The sequence below is a fragment of the Channa argus genome, chromosome 2 (genome assembly GCF_033026475.1).
Source record: "Channa argus isolate prfri chromosome 2, Channa argus male v1.0, whole genome shotgun sequence".
In the NCBI taxonomy this organism is placed as follows: Eukaryota; Metazoa; Chordata; class Actinopteri; order Anabantiformes; family Channidae; genus Channa; species Channa argus.
In genome coordinates this window covers 23,944,117-23,962,494 of record NC_090198.1, presented here as the reverse complement: position 1 = coordinate 23,962,494, position 18,378 = coordinate 23,944,117, and the positions used below count along the sequence as shown (strand labels likewise).

The 18,378-nt window shown below is 38.5% G+C and overlaps 1 protein-coding gene across 2 annotated transcripts; it reads left to right on the top strand.

Annotated features, from left to right (window-relative positions):
• The first annotated feature begins 824 nt into the window (after positions 1-824).
• Positions 825-9,225, top strand: polr2m (RNA polymerase II subunit M). 2 transcript variants are annotated; one of them, XM_067485872.1, is made up of 4 exons: positions 825-1,180; positions 1,864-2,463; positions 2,581-2,791; positions 4,322-9,225. In XM_067485872.1, exons 1-4 carry the CDS (start codon positions 1,071-1,073, stop codon positions 4,463-4,465), a joined length of 1,065 nt encoding a protein of 354 aa, XP_067341973.1. In that variant the 5' UTR covers positions 825-1,070; the 3' UTR covers positions 4,466-9,225. The 2 variants fall into 2 exon arrangements, with proteins under 2 accessions (XP_067341973.1, XP_067341964.1); XM_067485863.1 differs by having other exon boundaries at positions 826-1,180; positions 2,569-2,791.
• Positions 9,226-18,378: the final 9,153 nt, after the last annotated feature.

Below are 18,378 nucleotides of genomic sequence, written 5' to 3'. Positions count from 1 at the left end.
CAGCTGTGGAAAATGTAAGACACTGAAACTTGTTTAGAGTGACTGCACTGGTTTCAGACAAGTTTACATGTAGAAGTCTGACAAGTTGAAATGAAAGCATCCGTTTTGAAATTTATATTTGGCACCAACTACAACATTCAGCCCCTTCAGTGGTTTGCCTGGAGCTCCATGTAGATCAGCCTCTGCTAGAACTTTTAACTGTTCCTTTGCACCCATCTACTGTTTAGTAATGCATTGCTTCGTGTTAGACCCTATATTGTAATATTTTTATATAAATGTTTGCTTTAGTGCTTCACTTTTGTTTCACAATTCACATTTATTCGCTTCACTTTTATGAACACAGTTGTACCTCCAGCTAGTGACTGACCCATGCTGCTTTTTAATGACTGCACTGAGTTTGGCAAAAAAAAAAAGTGAACAGACTAATACTCACTTCTCTTAAGGATATAATACTACGGATATCTATAATATTAATAATTGTAATATTAGAAGATAGTTCAAATTAGCTTATCACTGATGTCCCTTATTTATTTTGAGCCCCTGCCCCTGAAAACCTCTGCATGCCAATGGTCATTTGCGAATAGTTTGAATTCAGGTTTTAAGTGGCATTTTTTTTATGGTTTGGCTTGGAGTCAAACGTGTTTTGGTCCTTTTACGGATGCCATGTTGTATTTAGGCCTATTGTACAAGAAGATGCTCGTCATGAAATGTTGATCTTTACTTTGATCGAGATCATGTGTCCACCAGAGGGCGCCAGGTGACATTAACCGGCTGTGGTGCACTACAGTGCCCTGCACTGAGGGGCGCTAGAGTTCCGTTCAACGTGTGTATTTCCGCCGTAGAAGAAGAAGAAGAATACGAAGTATCCCGCTTTTAAAATGTCTTGATGAAGTGAATCCGACTCTTAAAAGTTTCTAAAGCTTTGTAACCACTGAATAGTCAGTTAACAGGTACTGTTTTCAGTCGGTTAACGTATAACTAGAGACTAAATATACTAAATGGTAAACTGGGACGTTTGCCCATGTTTTTTACGAATGGCTATATTAGCTAACTGTCATTAGCTAACAGTAATGTCCTCGTCCTGGACAGAGCGCCAGGGACAGGTGGGAGACCTGAGGAAGAAGAGCAGAGAAGAGCTCCAAGAATTGCTACTTCGACAGGAAAAGATACTCTCCAACAGGTAACTTAAAGCTATACACCACACAGTTTTTAAGTAACGCAACGTCATGTCTGTGACTCATTACAGGGGCAAGATGGGGTAGAAGTTAACACATGGGTCAAAGAGGCACTTAAAGTCTCCGAGTAGCTCTGCTGTTGTTTTAACAGTTAATGGCTGGAATAACTAAAAGAAAGGACATGATGACTTCACTGTACAAGTACCATAACTTCATTGTGACTGAGCTATTACACAGAACTGATCACTATGACTTTCCTTCTACCTACAATGTGTGTCCGAAGTTTTACATACTGTAGATAATCTTAAAAAATAAAAGCAAAAAAGTTTGGTGCCACTGATACATAAAAGTAATAAACCTGATAGTAATAGAGTAAACCAACTGAGTCTGATTACATAAGTCTGACATGAAACGACTTAAGCGAAATAACAGATTTGTTAAGAAATGAAGGAAGAACAAGAAGAGTGATAGCAGTCAGATGCTATTTGTCTTTTCAGTAACTTTCATCTGATTGGTAAAAGTTTAGAGCAACTTAATCAAAATAGTACATTGGAGAATACTTTGGAAGTACACCATTCCAGAACAGTCCAACAGTTTGTTTTTGGGTGATTTGTTTAAAGTCTTCTATCTCAATTGTAAATGAATGTTTTGTATTGAGCACAAAATAATGGGTTTGTTTTGTTGGCAGGAGGTTAATCCAAACTCTTCCTGACAAAGGGAAAAAGATCGCAGAACTTGCGGAGAAGGTGCGTCTTGCCATTGAACACCACGATGAAGAGGAGAAGAGACAGAGCTTGGTGTCTGCTGTGAGGACAGAAGTACAGTCAAAGTACCAACAGGCTTTCACTATGCAACAGAGTGCTATCCCCAACACACCAGCATTCTTTGGTCAAAACAGGCAAAGTGACACTGCTGCAGGTGATGCAGTGCAGGAAAGGGAGGCATCACCTGTTTTGGCTGATGTGCATCAAAGCACCACTTTTGTTGAGCAGAAGGACCAGTTTGTCTCCAAATCGATTGCTGGTGAAGCCATGGTAACGGCTGCTGCTGGGACCTCTTTGAACTCTGATCAGACAAAAGAGGGGGAGCTTGTGGAGGCCTTGGAAAGGGTCAGACTTTCTAAAACCATTACTGGTTTCAGTAATGAGCCAACAAACCCATTAAACAGCACGGCAAAAGATAATTACTTTCTCAGAAAGGAAACAACAGAAAAGACTCACTATTTCACTGTCCTGGAAAAATCTGAGAGAACCTCAGCTCCCAGGAAGCAAAAATTTAAACCAAATCAGTAAGTGGAATTTGTTTTACACTGTGATTATTACTATTTTTTTTTTTTTGGATTTTATTCGGTAAAATTCTCCGTTTGATTGTAAATATTGTGTTTTCTATTAAGGTTGCCCCATAGAAATTATGTTTTGTCGTCCGGATCTTCATCACCTAATCAGTCTTCTGGAGGTTCGTCGCCACTTACTCCACAGGCAAGAAGGGAGCAGGACAGAAAACACCTGGATGACATCACAGCAGCAAAACTCCCTCCTCTCCACCACAATCCAGCCCAGCTTCTGTCTTTGGAAGAGTCGGCCATCCTTCTCAAAGAACAAATGAAGAAGCAGCAAGTTAGTACAGCCAGGCCTTCCACCCACACAAACACACATGCACACAAACTTAGCCCTACTGTACATACAATGTATACATATAACAGTAGACAGTCTGAAAAGGGAAACTGAGGGGGCAAGCACTTGGCAAAATCCCATTTTATCTTTGAATGAATTTGATAAGGCTGAGATAACAATATTTCAATGACTTTGTCATTCATGGTGAATTAGAAATAACGAATGTTACTGGAGTTTTGTCAAAGGGGTCAGTTGACAGTTGATAGAGTGGCCGCCTACCGACCATAGGATTGGAGGTCCACTCTTCCCGACCGCAAGTCGAAGTGTCCCTGGACAACACACTAAACCCCCAATAGCCCATCCCCATCCATGCAGTGCCGGTCCCAAGCCCGGTTGAAATGGTGGAGGTCTGCGTCAGAATAAAGTAAAAAATGTGCCAAATCAACATGCGGACAAATGATTCACTGTGGTGACCCTGAAATAACAGGATAGGATGAAAGGAAATAAAAAAAGTTTATCAGTATCGTTTTGTCATTTTAGAAATCACAATCATGAGTAGAAATATGAGGTTTTATGTTAAGAGTAGTAATCTTCAAGAAATGCGCACTTTTACATATTTGATTGGCCATGTTTTGCTAAAAGACACTGGATTTGGTTTTGCTGGACCCCCTTCCATTGCCAGCCTCATTAAAATAATTAAGAGGGCTGCACCTTTCCCTACAGTGCTGACAGTGTTCTGAACACAGCCGTAATCTACAGCATTCACAGTAATTTTTCTAGTTTTATAAGTAAAACAAAATAACTTTTAACTTACTGTAGATGTGAAGTAAATACATTTTTGCCTATAAAATAGAACTTGCCTGTCTTTTTTAATAATCTTGACACCTACTTAAAAAATACATCATGTGCAAAGCTATTAAAATTATTTTAATCACAATAGAAGCAAATTAATTAGTAGTAGTAGTAAGTTTGGTGTTGATATATCGTTCAGGTGAATAGATTAATTAATTAACAAATACAATTATACAATGGTGACTTTATAACACACCATTCTGTATCAAAATGTGTGTCCACATTAGATGGATGGCATAATTTAGCATGTTTGCTAAAAAGATTTCAAAATCTTTATGCATTTCTCCTATTTGGAAATCTGCTACCTATCAAACCTTATTTTAATTATTATTTTATTATATTGTTTTGTATTTCATTAACAGTTGTTGATGACATAAACATTAAAGTGTAGTCTGTTTGACCCATTATGATTTTATAACTAATATTAGACATCATTGTACAATTGTGTTGCAAAGACCTGCCATCAGCTTTAGAGGGCAGCATGCAGCCAGCAGAGGCACTATGTGTCACCTCCCATCCACAGTACTGACTTTAGAGTGAGCTGCTGTCAACTTACAGAGTCCTGTTCAGCTTATTATCAGTCACACTTTTGTTTAAGGGTTTAATGGCTGTGGCTGTGCTTGTTTAGTGTTTACCAGCCTATTCATGTCAACTCTTTCTCCATGTTGTGTTTAATTTCAGGAGTTGCAGGCCAAGCTGGCAGCCCAAAAACTGTCTGAGGGATTGAAGGTCTCCATGGGGAGCTACACTCCTGATGGTGGCCCCATGGCTGCCTACAGAGAAGTTTGCGATGAAGGAGCCCAGCTCTCCTCAGAGGAAGACTGATCCTTGAAGGCCAGAGCTGGGGAAACCAGCGTGACCTTGGCCTTGAGAGAAACAAGCTTTGGACCTCGCAATCAGGACCCATTAAATAGGATTTTCACTCCAAGGACAAGGATTCTTAAGAGAAGGAAAGGGGTCTTTGCATGGTGTGAAGGCATAGTTGGTATCCCAGACTCAGCTCAGGAAATTGAATGGCAGGTTGAGAAACTGGCTTACTTAATTGTCATTCAGTTCATTTGGGGTTCAGTTGTTTCAGTGTCTTGCAGGATTACTACCTGCTGTTGATTAGCAGTCTGAAATGCTAAATGTGAAGCATGGGCAGCATAATGAAAGAAATATTTCTTATAAGAATACTCAAATGGATAATGAGGCTGAGAGTATTGTATGTTGACATTTCTATTGTAGCGCAGCAATAGCTTCATGCACTGAAAGCTAATCAGCAGGTGGAGCAGCCTGTTTTGGCACAATAGTGACTGATTACAACTTGAGAGGAGCCTGCGGATAGTCTCCAGATGTTAATTGTAACAGAACTGAATAAATACATCTGATTTTCTAAATGTTTGTTTGTTTAGGTGGTCATTTTGTGTTGGTAGTCGGATGACTTTGCCAAATTGCAGACATCAGCTTCCAAATTCCAAATCAGTTTTCTCAGCGAGATCTATCTGTTAAATATTATTCATTAGTTTTTCTTAGTTATATAAAAAAGTCTTTTACATACCTGACAGTTTTGATTGCACATGAATTAATCCATTTGCCACAGTTTACATGTTCTGAAGAGAAACTGTATCGATGCAAACTGGAAGTTAAGAGCTATTCCATTTTCTAGTGAAGCTACAGTCAGCTGCAGGCACTGATATTTGTGAAATCTTGTGAGTTGTTATCAAGCAGGGATCTGGGACACACTTGATAAGATTAATGCAGGGCTAGCGAAATATTGAAGCTTGATGTTTGAAACATCTGGAGCACATTTGGTTCATGTTGTTGCTGGGAATGGCTGGCGATGATGGGACGGCAGCAAGCTAATGCAACATGGCAAATACATTTCTCAACTTTGCTAATATGTGCTGTATAAGAATTGCCAACTACATTCATCGTGTTTCCAAACTGCCTTTCCCATCAGCTCTCTTCCAACTCTCACTGCAGGCTGTCAGGGATTTAATGAGGAAGGAATAAGGCACTAAGGGAAGTTTTGGGGGAAATGAGGGTGGGTTCACATAGGTCACAGTCTGGCGGTAGATGCCCCTTGATAACCTTTTAGTAATTGTTGCTGGGGTATTGGTGGGAGATATTTTATAGAAAAAAATGGTCTGATTGCTTTGTGTTTAGTCATAGTATCTGATGGGCTCTAGAGTGGCCGTATGGTGACGTCCCTTAACAAATACACGAGGCCTCACAGAAGATCCTCATTGTGCTGGGTGTAATTACAGCCTACCTTGCTTACATAATTTCAGAGACTGTTACCAATTATGGGGCACGTTTTTGCTATAGCTTTTTTTTTTTGTTGTTGTTGTTGTATCTGGCATCAAACCTGACTTTGAATGTATTTTGATGTTGTTGAGGTGGAACCAAGCACACTCACTCTGTAGCCAAAGCTTTTTTTTCTATTGTCCATTGATGATGAGGTTGTTTATACTTCAACTTGAATCCCCAGCCCTTTGTCTCAGATTAATAAGCTCCTCGTGAAGTAGTCTGTAAGTGATTTGCTCCAACGCTGAGTCCGAAATCGCACATCCCGTGGGAGTAGAAATAATTTGCTGTTTGGGAGGGGAAAACTGGGATGTGATTTCAAAACTGCCTCTTCAAAGGCGAGTCAGCTCAGCTTTAAATTAGATATACAGTATGATGTATAGACTGGCGTTAAACACGAGCTATGCCCTGAGCAGAATGACTGGATTGTGTCTGCCGAATTACAAAGTCTGAGGTCATTCTTCTTCCATTCTCTGATGTATTTGTCATTTTTCAGGGCACATGAGGAGATGAAATAATGCAGCAGCTTTGTGCAGATAAGGTTACAGACTATCTCCTCTTTCCAATTAGAACCAGCTTTCCCAGCTCTTACTACACTAGAACTGAATGAAGTAAAGCAGTTCTTTCAGCCATAGTAGTAGCATGGCTATAGGGGTGGCGATAGTCTGTTACTCTCAACAACTATTTTCTAAATTGCAACAACATTTTGTGCAGACATTCATGGTGCCAAGAAGATGAATGAGTGAAACAGTTACTGGATGAGTTAAAGACATTCATGTCACTGTCACATTGAATTGTATCAGCCTGTTTCTTCCAGCAGCTTCGTCAGATTGAATTTGTCCAAGACTTTGGTTCATGACCAAACATAGTTACTGCTAGTTAAGTGTGTTAGCACACTGACATGTCAAGGGCTATCCACTGTGCACTCACTAGGACAAACTCCCCATGCAACAAGTCGCAGTTAATTGTAGCTTAAAATATGGGAAATGGTTATGGTGACAGGACAACAAAGCAAGTATTGCTAACTAGTGTAACAATTTCTCATATAATCAAACTTTGCAGCTAATGTGCTTCAATACTGTTTTATATGCAAATGGGATGAGCTGTGACTGAGAAACAAACAACCCTGTGTGTGTGGGATTTCTTGATGAAGTGGCAAGGAAGGTCAATACCTTCCTGACAGGACTGAGATGCTGAGGTCTCCAGTAATCTCACCATGAAACGATTGTCAGAGGAAGCCTGTGCATAGTTTATGTCAGGACTGTCGACTCCTCTAGGAATCATGATATGTGGCTGCAGCATTCACAGTCCTGCAGCTGTCTCTCCACTATAGAAAGATAGGAAAATATTCCCAAGTTGGGTAAATCTGTTTAAGGAAAAAAAACAAAGGTGTCTGTCAGTGAGTGCAAATTGTATAAAATGTGTTTTATTACATTCTTAAGATTTTTTTTCTTTAACATCCAACAGACCTGGCTAGTTTTTGCACGTAAATGTTTTCAGAGGGCAGTACTGTACTTCCTGCAATTGCTGCATTTAAATTCTTGAAGATTTAAATTCATTGTAGTGGGAACCGTAATAATTTATAAGGTTTACTGGATGGACCTACCAGGCGTGGGCCCTGTGCCATGAGAGGTCAGTGGGCCTCTAGGCCAAAGCCCCTATGTCTTGTTAAAAAGTCACAGAGCTTATTTAAAATGCATAAAATGACTGCAAAGAGAAAAAATATCAAAAATTGATAAAAATGACTAGAAATAGATTAAATCATGAAAAACAGATATTTAACAGAAAAAATAAATAAAAAGACAAAAAAACCTAATCACTACGTGACTAGGGTCTAAACAATTTTAAAATATAGTGTGTGTGTGCATACACATGTATAAACATATATTGTTACCAAAATGGATAGCGAGACAAAAACAACCCAGAGACTAAAAATGAACAATTGGAAAAAAAAAAGACTGTTTGGATAAACTTAGAAATTCATACATTAATACAAATCGTGATGAGTTTGTAGTTTTTTTCCATAAGGGAATTATGAATATAAGCTCCAATCTTTTTCTGCTCTATTCAGATCCTCTCCACTGCTCCTCATATTAGTGCACCGCTAGTCCGTTAACCTGTCAACTATTATTTTGGAGAGTCTATAGACACACATCAGTCCCACCAGTACTTTTAATACCAATGTTTTAAACCTGCGAAATACTACTTTGCAATCTGATATTCTTTATAGACTTATTTCAGAATTTGTAATTACGAAAGAATCTCTAATATTTCATTATTTCCTAAAATCGCTATAAACATAATCAACTGGTAAACAACCTGACTTTCAATGTCTCACATTTCCTACATCTCTATAAGGTAATTAATGATCTAGTAGTTAATAGTTTTGGGGACCTGTGAATTTTTTCTTTTTCTTGGAAACTTAATTTTTAAACATGTTTAGAGTAAGAGGCTATTTATCTTGGGCACTTAAAGTGCTGTCCTCACACGTCTACCTGAAACAACTGTAGGTAGACCTCAGCTAATCTAGGACAGACCTTTTGGTCCTTCTGGTTTAGACCTTCTATATGTTCTGTCAAAACAAAAGCTGGTTGTTTCTGTTGTCCCAGCAGCAGGATTCACTTGTCAGATTGTGCTAAATATGATCCAACATTAAGGTGAACAGCCTGAAAACGTGAAGCAGATTGAAATAGACAAGACGGTGCTTTTGAAATAATTTTGGCTTTGCTTTTAAATATTTACTGTTACCTTACTGCCTTACTGTTACAGAAATGTGCTAAATGTAAATGGACTTCAAGCAGCCAGTTTGGTAAACATTCAAACAGGAGTTTGGCCAAAGAACAATACATCTGTATTGTTCACGATGAATCATATAAGCCACGAATTTGTGGCTTGTATGATTCATCGTGAACTAAACCATTATTACGAGCTGAAATATGAAAACATTTATTTAGGCTCTTTTTATTCTAGTCCCTCAAAGTTCTTCTTTTCCAATTTTCCTTTTACAGTAGGATTCATTACACAAACTCACTGTCTATAATCATGAGCTATTTGTGTATGAAGCAAGTGTGTTTGTGTGTGCCCACTGTGTTTTGAGTTCATGATGAATTGCTGGTTATGAAAATCCTCTTTCACATGTTTGGGAACAAAGCTTTCTTTTTGCCTTTAGTTACCTCAGCCTATGTCTTAAATCGCTTTTAAAACCGTTAAAATGAGCTTCTCTTTCAGAAAATAAACAAGCATCTAAAATGGACAAACAGTTTTCATTTATTAAACACCTTTTTTTCAAATGTAAATTGACTGATTTATTGTGAGCGCAGTAAAGGACCCCACTGAGTTTCTGTGAGATAAGAATGTCACAACACAAGCATTATGTGTTTCCTTTTCTTGGGAGCAGTGTTTACAGTTCAAAAGCCATAAAACTGACCACAAATGGAAAAGGCATGGTATCACTGTGATGAGTTATCCTTATGTAGTCACGTCTTGTAGCAGATGGACTGCGTGGTTACGTCTCTGCTGGCAGTGCTCACTGTTCTACACTGGATGGCAGTAGTGTTTCTTTGGTCTCTGATTCTGTAACCTGAAATTCATTGTCAAGTTTTCCTGCTATTAGGAAAAAAAAAATACTTACTGATGTAAGACACATCACTGAGGCTATATTACTTTCTTCTTTGTTTTTTAAATAGCTAGTTTACATATAATTAATAGTCAATGAATTCTAATAAAGCAACTTATATTAACCAAGATTGTTATGGATTGTAAATCAGCCTCTCCAAGAGAATCCAGAATATCCGCAGCTTTCAGCAGTTGCTCGTGACAATAAGCTAAAGTTATGGGTTGATTCCACAGGTGTGCATGTCCCAGGTGAGGCTGCAGCCTTGCACCTGGCTGCTCAGCCCAGATGACTGCAGCTCTCGGTCCAGACCTATCTTCCTTGCTGCGATGGGAGTTTGTACAAATATTATGTGGATACATCTGTGCTTGAAAGAACTCCCACAATCTCTGCTTGGAAAGCTTTGCATAACAATCCAGAGGAACCAGAAAGAAAAGGGTGGAGAGAGAGACAGAGGAGGAAGAAAAGGAGGGGTAAAATGGGTTGAGGCCCATATGGTGTGGGCCAAGAAGCTGCCAGCATCCCAGGCGCTCCATGTCTGACCTGGCACAGCATTAAGCAGGCTGTTTTGGGGCCTGTCAAAAGCTCATCACGGCAAGGAAGCCGTCTCTGTGGGGATGCTGCAGGGTGCCAGGGCACAGCAGGGGGGAGAAACCAGAGACCTTGCCCGGCAGCTTGGTCATAATGAGGAGGAAAATTCTTATTTTTGTATCCCTATTAATGTTACAACAACAATGCACTTTTGTCCAACTTGTATTTTTCTTTTCAGTCATTGTTTACTCCTCTCGTCTTGTATTTGGTGAAACCTGCTCTCCCTGTCAGTTTTATAGTATAAACTTCCACATTGTCATTTGAGTCTCTTAAACTAAATAAAGTCACACACTTTGATACATCTGCCAATTTTAAATGATATCCTATGTTAGAGTGGGTATCTCCAAAGCAAGTGGAAAACATTGTTGAGTGTCTCAGTGTATCCTGTACGTCCCTGCAGCATTGTAAAACTCTGGGTAATGTCACTCGTGGTATACCAGCGTGTTAAGGTGTAATTGCTTGGCCAATGTTGTTTGTGACATCAATCTAAAGCTGTCCAGAAAAGAGGGTGGACCAAAACAACATAATATTGTTTTTCATTACTACTCGAGTGAAATCATGCCCCTGGATTTGACAACATCCCATGTTGGAAATCACTTGACGTCCATCGATAAGTTCACTGTAACAAATTGCTATAAATGCTACAGTAACTTCTTGTTCTGTCCTTTTACAAAGTTTAACTGGACGTTGCAATGAATCATGGGTAAAAAAAAAAACAATTACAGCTGATTACAGCATTTTTCACAATAACTTCTGAAAAACAGCCGAATACTGTTGATTTTGGCGGTTGAATTTGAACTAGGAAAAAGAGCGTTTGATGAAGCAGAGGAGCAACAGTAATTTCTTTGGTGAGATCAAAATTGTCTTATTTGTAAGAGTGACTGTAGTTTCCCATTGTTTTCATTAAGCTGTTATGACCCGAGCAACACTGCAGACTGACGCTGCTGGCTGCTCAGTTACAGGGCAAAGAGGCTTATAATGCTAATTAGCGCGTTAGCATGCTAGCGACCTTAGCATAGCTTTGGTGGATTTACTGTTATTAGCTACTGTCTAAAGTTAAAACTAGCTCGGTGTCAGACAGTCTGTGAGCGTTTATGTGGCAGAAGTTACTGAGGACGAGACATTTGCATTTCTTTCACAGAGAGGAGCGAGTAACAGCCTGGACCGTGTGAGCGGTGGAAGCCTCCGGCCTGCTACAGCTACAGTCCGATGTGCAGACACCAGCCAGAGATCCCGAGTCCTCCAACGACCTCCACGTCCTGTTTGTTTGTAGCTTTGAGCACATGAAGCAGCCATTAGCTCCCAGGTTATGACTCCGGCCCTGCATGTCGAAAATTATTTTTCAGTTGCAGTTAAACCGTTTAGTGCTGCTTTGGTTAACATGAAGGTGACTCCACAGCTCCTGACCTGTGTGAAGCTTTATGCTCGGTCATATATTTAAAACAGATGTTTCATATCTCAGAGTGAAGAGAGGAGTCAGGAAAAAAGTTCGATTAAAGAAACTATCGAAATCCCAGCCTAAAATTGAACCAGCCAGAAAATGAGTGACAGATATTCTAAAATGGAGATAAACAGTAAAACTCCGCTCATTTAGGGAGTCAGAATCTCTTAACTGTGGTTTTTGTGAGTGGAAAAATGCTAAGTTAGCAGCGTTCATGAGGATATTAAGGAGACTTACACCAGTTTGAAAGAAGTAATTTTGTTAAAGAATTTCCAACATCTCCACATCAACAAGAACAGCAGCAGCAATGTAGATCAACTGCTGAAGGACATTTAAACCTTGGGAACAATATTTGTAATGATGAGTACTAAATGGTATGTTGGTGCAGTGGTTTGCTGTTGTCCACTCAAGCTGGGGCTGCTTGAGAAATATCCAACCACAGTTTAGGTTGATACAACTACATCAATATTGCTCAGTAACTTACACAGTCATGACAAGAATGAAGTGTTCAGTTTTGTCAACTGACTTTTTACGTAATTTTGTGATTTTCAGGTATTTCACTGGAACCAATGCAACAAGTGGCTCCCACGCTAAAGTTGGTCAGTATGGGAAATGGGAAATGCCATAAGAAGAAAACAACAGTCAATCTTTGTGTCTCTTTTCTCAGGAAAGTGGACTTAAATGGCTTTGAGTCCTATAGTGTACAAAAGATGAGGACTCATCTCATGTTCTTAAAGCTATTTAAAACTATTGATTTTTAATACCATTTGATTGTTTGTTTGTTTGTTTTGCAATGACGATTTTAGATTACCTTTACACTATGGTGTCATTTAAAACATTTCTGAATATGTATTGTATAGGCTGCTATTGTAAAAAGGAAAAATTACCTGTAAAAACATTTTACACCAACTTATTGTTTTTTGAACTATTACCAGTTATTTACTGGCAACTTTAGTTGCCAGGTAATTTCTGTAATTTTAATAGAATACAAGATAAAGTTTTAAACTAGATTACAATTATATGAAATATATTGTTTTTCTTAAAGAAAACAACATATTGCTGTATTCGTAAATGAAATAAAAGAGCCATGCAGTGAAAAAAAGGGAGAAATCCTCGTCAGCCCAACAATTATGGGGCCTATATGGAGCAGTTGGCTTGTTTATATGCTGTAATGTTGTGACCATTCCAAGCCCTGAGGCCAGGTGTTTTTGATTGCAGTGTAGCACGTTGGAGCTCAGACTCTGCAGCGCGGTTCTGGCCCCACAGGATGGTTGGATAGAGTATGATAAACCAGAGGAGACTGAGTGGGAGTGGGAGGCCGAGACTGTTTTCCTTATTTATTTATTAATGTTTTGTCTTCTCTGAGCGAAGCTGTCAGACTGACAGGCAGCTACACCCACTTATTAGATGACTTCCTTGAGTGTGTAAATATATTCCAGCTGAGATTAAGCTTTTCAGTGAGCAAAGTGTTTTGGATAAACAACCACAGACAAGGACAACATTGGATGTCATAGTGCAAACAGACAACATTCTGGTACAATGAGGATATCACTGATTCAGGGGCAAAATCATAACAGTGACTTCACTCTCATTCTATTGAAAACAAGCCTTAAGTTTTCTCTGCATCCTAAATTGTTGTGGTGGACGTCAGGCATTCTTCCCTCTTGCCCTCTGCTGGGCGTTGGCTTCTGTGACATCACTGCAGGTGTGTTCAAATGTCACACACTCACACAGAGAAAACTGGCATCAAAACCTTCCTCCAGTGAATGTACTAGTGCTAGCTGTGGGGGGAGAGCATGGTTTAGTTGCCCATGGTGGTCGCATTGTTATCCCAGGGACAAAAAAGGTGGTTTAAACCCTCCATGCAATTTTATTTAGAGAAATAGACGCGTCATGAAAAAAACTGGTCTTTATAATTCTGGCCATCATCCCTGCAGTCCTGAAGATTACATTAACTTGCCAAATGTTGCAGAGCTGCAGAGACTCAATGCCAGTGTTAGAGCAAAGTCAAGTAGGGGAAAAAACATGTCAATCTTTAGATTTTATCCTACCTAAACCTTTGATTGAGACATAAAACCAAAATATTTGGCATAATCTTCCGCTGCAATAAAAACTATGAAGACAGTGTTGTAAATGTGTGGCTATGGAGACAAAGGATTCAGCTATAAAGCGAGTTGGTTCGAAGGTTTTCTGTTGGAATAAATGACCCATTTATATACAGTGACTCATACTATATTACTTTGACTCATTGTTAAAATAAGAAATAACAGTGCATGTAGTTTTAACACCAGGATGTGTTAAAACTACAACAAACTTTTATACAGTTCTAAACAGTTATTACAAACATATTTTGATTGTGTATTATATCCTATCCATCTCTTAAACATTTACATTTTACATAGATTTATTTTATCATTTGGCTCAAGACAAATGAAAACTGCACTTAGAAGTCAGTGACACTGTCACATATGTGATTGCAAACAGAAGATCCTTAACTTCTAATGAAGGTAGAAGGTTTCACTTAACTAAACTTATTAAGGCTGTTTGTCTTCCTGATGTTCCTCCTTAAAATACACAACTTTATAAGGAGAGCCGGGCCGGCTAAAGAATCTATCACACTCTAGCAAACATTGAGAGGCTGCAGATGGCCATGTTTGACCTGTGTATACATCCCTGTCTAAGTCCCTACAGGTGCCACAGCACAGGAAAATAAATACAAAGCTAAGTGTGGAGGAGTTGCAGACGCAGGAAGGAGAGAACAAAGCTGTGCTCCTCTGTGACGTGTTTGACATGCTGCATGGCATTGCTCCTTCAGACAGGTGCTATTAGTCAGACTGTATCTGAAACATCCATGCTGTCATTCAAAAAAAAAAAAAAAGATTTATATTTAATTCTGCTGATTCTACTGATGAACCTCATATTTCAGTAAGAACCAGTACACTGCAGTAGAAGATCATGTCCTGACCAACCCTGAGCTTCTATCCTACGTAAATGCAGCCACACAACAAATTTTAGTCAGACATCTGAGGAAAAATCAGGAATACTGCTTTTCATGTTAGTGATGGTAAAATCTAGTGACTTAGTGATTTATGGAAACAGATACAGCAGACGTGGGATACAGTAATAAATATGCAGAAACGACTGCACAGCCAGAACAGTAACACTTGTAATGTTTATTATTTAGGTCGTAGTGGTGTCGTACTTGACTAAATTAAATGAAAAAATCTCCCCAGTGTGTGTAAATATGTGAACAAAAATGGAAAATGTTAAAGTTGCTAGAAGCAGATTATGTGGCAAGGCTGTTGTGGATTGTGTTAGACTGAGCAGGTACCAACTAATGCAAATCGATAAATGTAGAGTTTATGCTGAGACCTTTGTTAGAGAGATGAGGTTTATCAAATGACAGCTTCAAATATCATGACAAACCTTTAAAAAGTCAGTTAGAGACTAGTAAATTAACATTATGTTCATTATTATGGTCTTGGTTTTTTTATGAGCTTCATCTACAACACGTGCTCTGCTGTTCCAATCCAGCATTTAGGCATTAAAGTGACTGTGAGCTCTGACACATGCTGCCATCAGGGTGTGAATATTACATGACTCAGCTGTGTGATCACCTTTGACATTTTGATGTCACTGCTTCAAAGTGAAGTCCTCCTTTTCAGTGAAGTCCTCCTCTTTTCAACATTTTTTTCATGTCTCATACCTCACACACTGAGCGGGCTGCAAAAGCATCCAAACTGGGAGATTTAAGTCGCCTTAACATATCATGAAATATGTAGTCTTCCTAAATCTTATGTCAATTTTAACATAAGCCCACATAAATATAATAGAGGTCACGACCTAAGGGATTTTCTGTGTGTGACATAACTGGGGCTACACATACAAACAGGTGTTTGCAGTTTCCTGATTAGCCGTCTGTTCAGGTGTAGAATGGGCTGAGCTGTGGTGAGAATTACATGATGTTACTGGCCTCTACGTTCTAATAGAGATAGTGAAGGTGTAAATTTTGCTTTCCAAAGTCAAGATCTGCAGGTGCCCCATCCCAACTAAGCCCTCCAGCTATCACAGGAATTAAAATGTGAGCAAAGAGAATTCAGGTGCTGTTAACATATGTTTGTTTCAGCATGGTTTTTAAACCATGATATTTTTTATTATATTTATTTTAACCTTAACTATGATATTTTCTTACGCATTTTCATTGAGAAAATGTTTCTTTGTGTATGACCCAATCCTAAATATTTGTGTGTGGCAAAAGTATGTGATCAGCAATTGATTTAAAAAGTAAATTTACCAGGTGTGAGTCTGGGTGAAGGCCAAGAAACCTGGATCTTCACAATCAAGGTCTGATCTTGACAACACAATTGTGTAATGGCTTTAACAAAGAATATGTGTGAACATCTTAGAAGAAGAATTGTTAAAAGAGTTTTAAAAAGGATTTCTAAAGAGTTTGGTTTCCACCAGCTGACTGTCAGGCAGCTTGTGCACACACAGAGAACAGTTAACACCTTCCCCAAGCGTGGCTGACCAACGAAGATCACACAAAGAGCAAGGTGTGAAACAGTCCAGGAGGTCGCAAGGAACACCAGGCCTCTCTTTTTGTGGCTAAAATCAATGTTTACAAGTCCACCATCAGGAAGATATTGAAAAATAATGTCAGTGGACATGAGACCAAAAAAGAACGTTTTGGCTTAAATGTGGAACGTTATGTTTGACAATGACCAAAATCAGCATGAGAAACTTATCGAAACATGGTGGGAGTATCATGATTTGGGTCTTGCTTTGCTGCCTCTGGATCAGGGTGGCTTGCCATCAATAATGGAGCTATGAATTCTTAATTGTACAAGCTAATTGGACAGAAATATGTCAAGTTATCCATTACTAAACTGAAGATCAGCACAAAGTGGGTCATGAAATACAACAATGGCCCTAAATACACAAGTCCTGTTATCAAAGAATCAAAGTCAAACTCCTGAGCTGAATCCTTTACAAATGCTGTGGAAGGACCTGAAGCAGGCAGTTCATAAAGCCTACCAGTATCAGGAAGAAGAGGCTAAAATGAAAGACATTTACTGGAAATGTTTAGTTGTTGTTGTAATTGTGGGCCACACCAGTTACTGAAGGCATTAGTTCACATCCTCTTGCCACACACAATTATTTAAGATTGAATAATTTACCTCAAAGCAAAAAAGAATATAAAAAGAAAAGAATATAATTAGCACTGCTAATAATAATGCTCATAATAATGCAGAAGAATGGGCATTAAATAAATAGATAACACTATGTCCAGAAGTTGCCTGTTGTGAAGAATGTACAGTAGTAGTAAACCTCAAATCCATATCCAAACCTATATCAGCCTTATAGTAGTGGTAATTCTAAGTTTGTTACCCTCGTGTGATTAACCGTGAGGAGGGACTACAGTACATTTACAGTACCTCTATAGTATATCTACAGTACATCTATAGTACATCTATAGTATATCTACAGTAAATCTAAGGTATATCTACGAAACAATAATCCAACTCTGGTCCCAATAGATTATTATAAAGGTAATATGCCCTTAAGTCTCATTGTTTAAGAGAAATGTAATATGATCTCATCGTGTCAAACTAAATTGAAGTTTTATATATATATTTTATATATAGTCATTAAACATTACAGTGTATGATATTACAAGTGGCAGCGTATGGAATTACACTTCACTCAGTTACACACTAATCTTTTTCAATAGCAGTATCTCACAGCACTTTAACTTGTCAAACAAAGGTAATTTGTTAATAACATTAATGATTGCTGCATTCCATTTAGCTGCTCCAGTGCCAGGGTCCTGCTTTTGTGCATGCTGGCTCACTGTCATGGTTTACTGAGCACCTAAATGGAACAGAGCCATCATTAATGTTATTAGTTACACCTGACAAGTCAAACTGTCCGCTGTAACAAAGATCTATATTAGTGGCTGTGATCATTTCTAATGTGAGCTGCACGTTTACTAGTCCTCTTGATGAACCTGGATTTTATATTGTTTTGGACACTATTTATGTATAACCAATAAAAAATCTAGAAAAAAAGAAATAAAATAAAAGTAAAATGTAATATAAAACAACAGTTTATTGCTACATGGGTTTTGTTTTGATAGTTCTGGCCGTTGGGTCTGTTGGTTTAACTGTGTTTGCTTAAAGTGGCTGTAATCAATCTGTTTATACTAACCATGGATCATATGTCTACTTCCATGTAAAAGAAGATCCTTTTAGTAATAACTCCACAGAGAATGATTGCTGACTTTGTAGCAAGTTGCAGCTCTTGGTTAAGTTTGTCCTTTATTTTACAAACATTTCTATTTCTGATGGCTTTAATAGCATTTTTGGCTGCAGCAGATTGCAAATTCTAAAATGTAATAGTTTGCTACATACTGAGTAGAAGATAAGCACCTAATGGCAAACAGACATTACTCCAGAAGTAACAAACTTGTGAACATATTAATAATGGAGCATTTAGCAGGTGAAGAACTAGATATTTCTCTCAGGACTTGGTAATGACTAAATAACAGAACACTGGTTATTGGAGAATGAGAAAAATAGCACCAAATCATTGTTAATGTTGATCCATATCTGCTGGCTGTGCAAAGAAATCAAGTGTTGGCTCTCACAATCACTGAATCACTCTAAAATCTATCCTGTCACTTATTTTCACACAACAATGGCTCAGTGCTTTTCAGCTTTTTGGTTTTCAATTGGGCAAAAGTTGTGGGTTTGTTTGTTTGTTTGTTTGTTTCACCTCTGTTAAATTTTCAAATGAGTTGTTACT